The 5,677-nt window shown below is 45.7% G+C and overlaps 1 protein-coding gene across 1 annotated transcript in view; it reads left to right on the top strand.

The window, feature by feature from the left end:
• Positions 1–219: 219 nt before the first annotated feature.
• DDX11 (DEAD/H-box helicase 11) overlaps positions 220–5,677 on the top strand; it is a gene marked incomplete at both ends in the record, with an annotated part of 14,313 nt that continues 8,855 nt past the window's right edge. The window contains 7 exons of the mRNA XM_010172174.1: positions 220–459; positions 905–991; positions 1,984–2,141; positions 3,265–3,310; positions 3,856–3,963; positions 4,539–4,626; positions 5,499–5,675. Coding sequence (XP_010170476.1) covers positions 220–459; positions 905–991; positions 1,984–2,141; positions 3,265–3,310; positions 3,856–3,963; positions 4,539–4,626; positions 5,499–5,675 — 904 coding nt within the window. The remainder of the gene's footprint in view (positions 460–904; positions 992–1,983; positions 2,142–3,264; positions 3,311–3,855; positions 3,964–4,538; positions 4,627–5,498; positions 5,676–5,677) is intronic.

Here is a 5,677-nt window from a genome sequence, read left to right as displayed (position 1 = left end):
GGTTTGGCTGCCAGCCCAGTGGTGCCAGCCCAGTGCAACCACCACACCAGGGAAAGGGACCAGGTCTGGGCCTGATCTCGCGCAGAAGGGATGGTCACCAAGTGGGTCCCCCCTCCAGAGGGGCACGGCTTTGTGAGTGCAGGGACCACAGTGCTCCAGCCACAGAAACCTCCGCTCGTTTGTTTTCTGTGACAAGGAAAATTTTGTTTTCTATGGCAGGGAAAATCCCTGAGCCTCATCTGTGGGGCCCTCTCCTGGCTCCGGGACTTCGAGAAGAAGAAGCAGCAGCAGGAGGAGGCACGACTTCTGGCACTTGAGGAAGGTGGAGAGGAGGGGAAGAAGCGACTGACTCCAGCTGAGCCCGGACACCCAGACAGCAAAGGCGCTGCTGGGGAACCAGACTGGGTCACGGCGTTTGTGCGGAAGAAAGAAGAGCAGGACATAGTGGACAGGCTGAAGGTTGAGAAATTGGACTGGATGGTTGGGGGATTGGACTAGATGATTTTTTGAGGTCCCTTCCAATCCCTGACATTCTGTGAAATGCTCCTGTGTAGAGGACGGGTAAAAAACTAACGAGGTGTGAGGATCAGAAAGGCTGATATCCTGGGTGATGACTGGAAAAACATAGGAGGCAAGCTTTGGTGGTGGTCTTTGTCTTTCACAGGACTTTGTTTTGGGTATGAGGGATGAGGCATTGCCATGCAGGTTGCATAAGATAGGAAGTTACATTGCTCTGAAGACAGTACCTTACGATAGGCATGTTCTCCAGGAGAAAGGGACAGTGTCTTGACAGTTTTGTTTCAGAGTTAATTTTTTTTCTGTACTCTGGGCACAGGAAACTAATTATACCCAGGGTTTAGGACTAAACACACTTCACCCTTCCTTCACTCTCCCTTTATTTTAGGAAGAGCAGATCAGGAGGAAAAAGCGAGAAGATCGTCTTGAGAAAATTCGCCACAATGTGCAGTTAAAATACGCAGCAAAGAGGAAGGTGAGTTGTCCCACACAGAGTAGAACTTTCTGGTTTGGTTGCCTCGAGTGTTCATACTTGCTTCACCTCTGACTTCACACTGAATTTTCCATCCCGTTCAGGGAGCTCTTGGTGTTAGATTGCTGAAATTGGTCATCCAAAAATTTTCTTTTTAAAGTATAAATGTGAAAAAGGATTTCCTGTGACAGTGTTTGTGTGTGGGTAGCAAGGGTGTGTGCTCTGATGGCCTTCTGGCCCTCTGCTTTTGTTTTAAAAGCTTTAATACTTGGAATTTTTTTTTTAAGCTCTCTGTTTTAGAAGCATTTGTGAACACTCTGTACTTCTGGAATAAAACCTGTAGAACTATGATTAAATTTAAGATCGTGGGAACAGAAGACTGCCCCCCAAAAAGCCAGGTCTCAGTTAAATGACCTGGCTCACCACTGGGGAACGATGGTGTTTGTTTACTTTCATAGCAAACGTGATTGTCTTGTTCAGAAATGTCTCAGGGCCAACCTCACCCTCCCCTGCCACATCCTCCTGCCATTCCCTCTGCTCCTGGCATTGGTTGGTGGCCAGAGAGAAGAGATCAGCGCCTGCCCCTCCTCTGCCCCTTGCAAAGAAAATGATGATGTCTGCTTGGCTGGTTGGGTTTGTTCACACCCTGTTTGTTCTCGGGCAGCCATCTTTTATAGGCCACTTTAAGCAATTAATACTGAACAGCGTGGATATTGTAATTTCAGGATCTGTTAGTTCAGTGGTCCTTTTGCATAGCAGGTTCTTTATGTTTCCCCTTCACATACATCTTTTGTTGTTGGCCACAGCTGGATTCTGTGGGGTTGAACAGCTTCAGACACCCTTGGTGCATTTGCTGAGGGCTTCCCCAGGAAATGATTTGCTGTGTTACATGTGAGGGACTGTGCTGTCTTCTGACCTGTCCGTGGCATGATGCGATGTGTGTGTGCTCCCTTTCTTTCTGTATGAGAAGTAACGTGATCATGTGTTCCTTTCAGAGATCTGAGGAGGATGAGACAAAGCGCCTTCTCCAGCTTAGCAAAGAGGTTCTTTCAGAGGGAGCTGGGGCGGATGTTCTCGAGCAGCTGGATCACAACGAGGAGGAGCTGATTCTTGCTGAGTACGAGAGTGATGAAGAAAAGAAAGTGGTATCTGGGTAAGGACAGGGACTGAGGGGGTTCCATGCCAAGGGAACGTTTTCTGTATCATTTTTAGCTTGCCTTGGTTAAAGATTTTACCTGAGATTGTGCAGCTCTGGAGTTTCTCCCCCATTCCAGCTGTGTCAGGTAGCGGTTGGTTCTGGGGGTTGGTTTGTTTAATTGGTTAGTTTGTTGGATTTTGGTGATTTTATTTTGGTTTTTAAGCTTTTGTTAAGACTGATCAGAGCGACCAGAAGTGTTTTCTGAGGAAGTGCATCTTTCTTAGTGCATTCCCATGTGGGAATGTCCTGCCTTTACCCATGCCTAGTTTCCCAAAGAATGCCTCTGGATGCTGAGTGAATAATGACTTGAGATCAAGTTCCTTGCAGTATAAAGCGAAGTGGAACTCAGGGCACCAGTTGGCGCTGGCATCTTCTGATACTCCAAAAGATGTTCACGTTTCTAAAGAAGGAGCTTCAGCATGAAAACCCCGTGCAGACTTCTCTCTCATGCATTTGTGGCATTATGCAGAAAGCCAGAAGCCCTACTTCAGCATGAAAAGTAAAATACATTTAAAATACAAATTTACTAATTAGTATCTAGACACATCCTCCTGCCTTAAAAATTGCAAACCACTTCACTATTTAATTCATATGTAGTTTATCAAACATTAAACTGCTGTTTCCTTTGAGGAACTCTATGGCAGCTAAATATCTTCCTGATGCTTTTCCTCATGCAATAGCTTGAGGGCAGTAAATTGTCTCTAAAGGGAAAGTTTTACAAAAATAAACAAATAAGCTCACAAAGAATAGCGTGACACTGATTAGCTTGTGCCCAGGGCTGAGAAGCCCCAGATTTAAAATTAAAAAAAAATAAAAAAAAATAAAAAATTCTTGAACTTGCTAAAGACATGGCCCTACAGATATTTGTGTTTTAAAGAGCAAGAGTTGACTTGATTGTGCATACTTACACTATTCTTAAAAAGTTGTTTTTTCTTTTACCTCCTGAGTTAAGATCTGAGGCTCTTCTTCAGATGACACAACCATCTATCTTGAGACCTCTCTCGTAGTAAAGCATCAGTTGACTCTAACTGTCAGTGATCTGCTGAAAGGAAACTGTTTGAGCTTTCTCTTTTCTTAGGCTGGGAGAAGATGACGATGATTTGGAAGAGGAGCATGTGACTAAGGTGAGATGAGGCAAGTCAATAGTGCCACCTGATAGAACAGTGCAAGGCTGAGCAGCATTGATTATGGCTTCCTTTTCCTAGAGTCATGCAGTACAGAAGGATGTAGGAACTGGCATCCAAGAACTGCCAAGTCTGTTGATTATAGCAACCAGTTCCGCTGTGCTTATCTCCTTCTGGACTACACTGGCTGCCTAAGCAGTTTGCTGTGTTAGCACTGCTCAATTTTTGCTGTGGCTTGCTGAAAAACCACACTGCAGAAAACAGTTTTTTTATTACTCTCCAATGGTGACTCCGTGTTTTTATAGAGAGCTTGGAAAATTAAATGGAAACAAAGGCAAATGCATGGGAGAAAACAAAAATAAGGCTGTTGGCCTCAATGGCTGTAAGGTGACAGTCAAACATGCGCCTTCCCTGGTGTTTTTGAAGGCTTGAGCAAGATTAACCTTGTTGAAAAACTTGTCTGCTTCCCTGTAGGAGTGGTTGTAGGTAGGGGATTGGCTTCCACAGGGTTCTTCTTGTCTTCCCTTTGTTCTTCCTCACTGTAGATTTACTACTGCAGCCGCACTCACTCCCAGCTCTCCCAGTTTGTGCGTGAGGTGCAGAAAAGTCCTTTTGGCAAAGACACGCGTCTGGTCTCGCTGGGATCCAGGCAGGTGAGTGGTACCGTTCACAGGGCACCCAGAGTGCACGGGGTTAACTTGATGTGAGAGACTCTGTGAGGAGGCCTGTGGATGTGACGCCACAGAAGGCATCTCAGGGCTGGACTGAGTCTCCTGGTGAGAAATGAAAGCAGTTGTGTGCCGTGACACAGATCTGTGTGATGGACATTTTTCTGTCAGCCGTGTTTTGGCCATTTACCCTTTGATGTCAATGCAAAAAGTCTGTTTTACCTTTTCTCATGTGGAATATTCCAGATGTCTGAGTCCCTGGGAAGGCGTTCCTCTTCTGGCCACGTTCTTTAGAAGCTGTTGTGTAGCAGTGAGCCATCTCAGTGCACCTTTTCTCCTTTTTTTTTTTTTATTTTTTTGTCTCATTCCTAATTTTTTACGGTTTCTGAGCATATTGGTAGAAGTTAGTATGCACAGTGTCTGACCGATAGACTTTTCCATTTCAGAATCTGGCCTGAGATTGCTTTAAGGAAATATTGTATTTTACAGCAAAGGGTGCACATGGGGCACACTCAGTTCTTAATCGACTCCCAACCACTTCCTCTCTTTACATGTCCCAGAACCTGTGTGTGAATGAGGAGGTGCAACGCCTGAGAGCTCTCCAGCTCATCAATGACCGCTGCATGGAGATGCAAAAGAACAAACATGGTAGGAGCACTTCCAGCCTGGGGAAGAAATGACTGATACAGCTGGTGTGAGAGTCTGGAGACAGTGTGCACTGCCAGTCAGTTCTAGCAAGAGGGTGGTAGAGTTACCTGAAATGGAGACTCTCAAAACCATCACAGTTTAGAGAGGAGATATTGCTTTATTCAGCACTGAGTGCTAGGGGTGTATGACCTCAAATCTAGCACACTGAGTTTGTAAAACTTTGCACGTTTATCGAGTAAAGCTACATGAAACCCACATACAACCTGCCTATCCTGATACATCTTTATCTGTGAAAGACAGTTGTAAAGATAAATAGATATTTATCTATGATAAACAGATATTAGATATTTTAGCCTGGAGAAAAGGAGGCTGAGGGGAGACCTTGTGGCTCTGTGCAAGTCCCTTGGAGGAGGGTGGAGAGAGGTGGGGGTGGGTCTGTTCAACCAAGGCCCAAGGGACAGGACAAGAGGAAATGGGCTCCAGTTGTGGCCAGGGCAGTTGAGATGGGATGTGAGGAAGAATTTCTTTGCTGCAAGGGTTCTGAGGCATTGGAAGGGGTTGCCCAGGGCAGTGGTGGAGTCCCCATCCCTGGAGGGATTTCAGAGTCGTGTAGACACAGTGCTGAGGGACATGGGTTAGTCATAGGGGACTGGTCAGTGTTGGGTTCATGGTTGGACTCCATGAGCTTAAAGGGCTTTTCCAATCCAGGCCGTTCTGGGATTCTGTGTGTTACCGCTGAGTAATTTTAAAATAGATGATAGGTCAAAGTAGACGTGACAAAGCCTGCTTTGAAATCCAGGAGGTTCTGCAAAGTGTTTGTTTTAGACTATTGTGTGTGTGGCTCATAGTTTTATGTTGATTTCTGCTGTTAGAGAAGAAGAGTGATGACGAGAACGAGGGGAAGAAGAGACGTGTGCGTCGCACCGTCTGCCCGTTCTATTCCTATGAGCAAATGCAGTTTCTCCGCGATGAAGTTCTAGTGGAAGTGAAGGACATCGAGCAGTTGGTGGCTTTGGGAAGAGAGGCCAAAGCCTGCCCATATTATGGGAGT

Source organism: Antrostomus carolinensis, unplaced genomic scaffold (genome assembly GCF_000700745.2).
Source record: "Antrostomus carolinensis isolate BGI_N321 unplaced genomic scaffold, ASM70074v2 scaffold45820, whole genome shotgun sequence".
Classification (NCBI taxonomy): Eukaryota; Metazoa; Chordata; class Aves; order Caprimulgiformes; family Caprimulgidae; genus Antrostomus; species Antrostomus carolinensis.
Note: the sequence above shows the minus strand (reverse complement) of the source record. Positions and strands in the feature narration are given on the sequence as shown.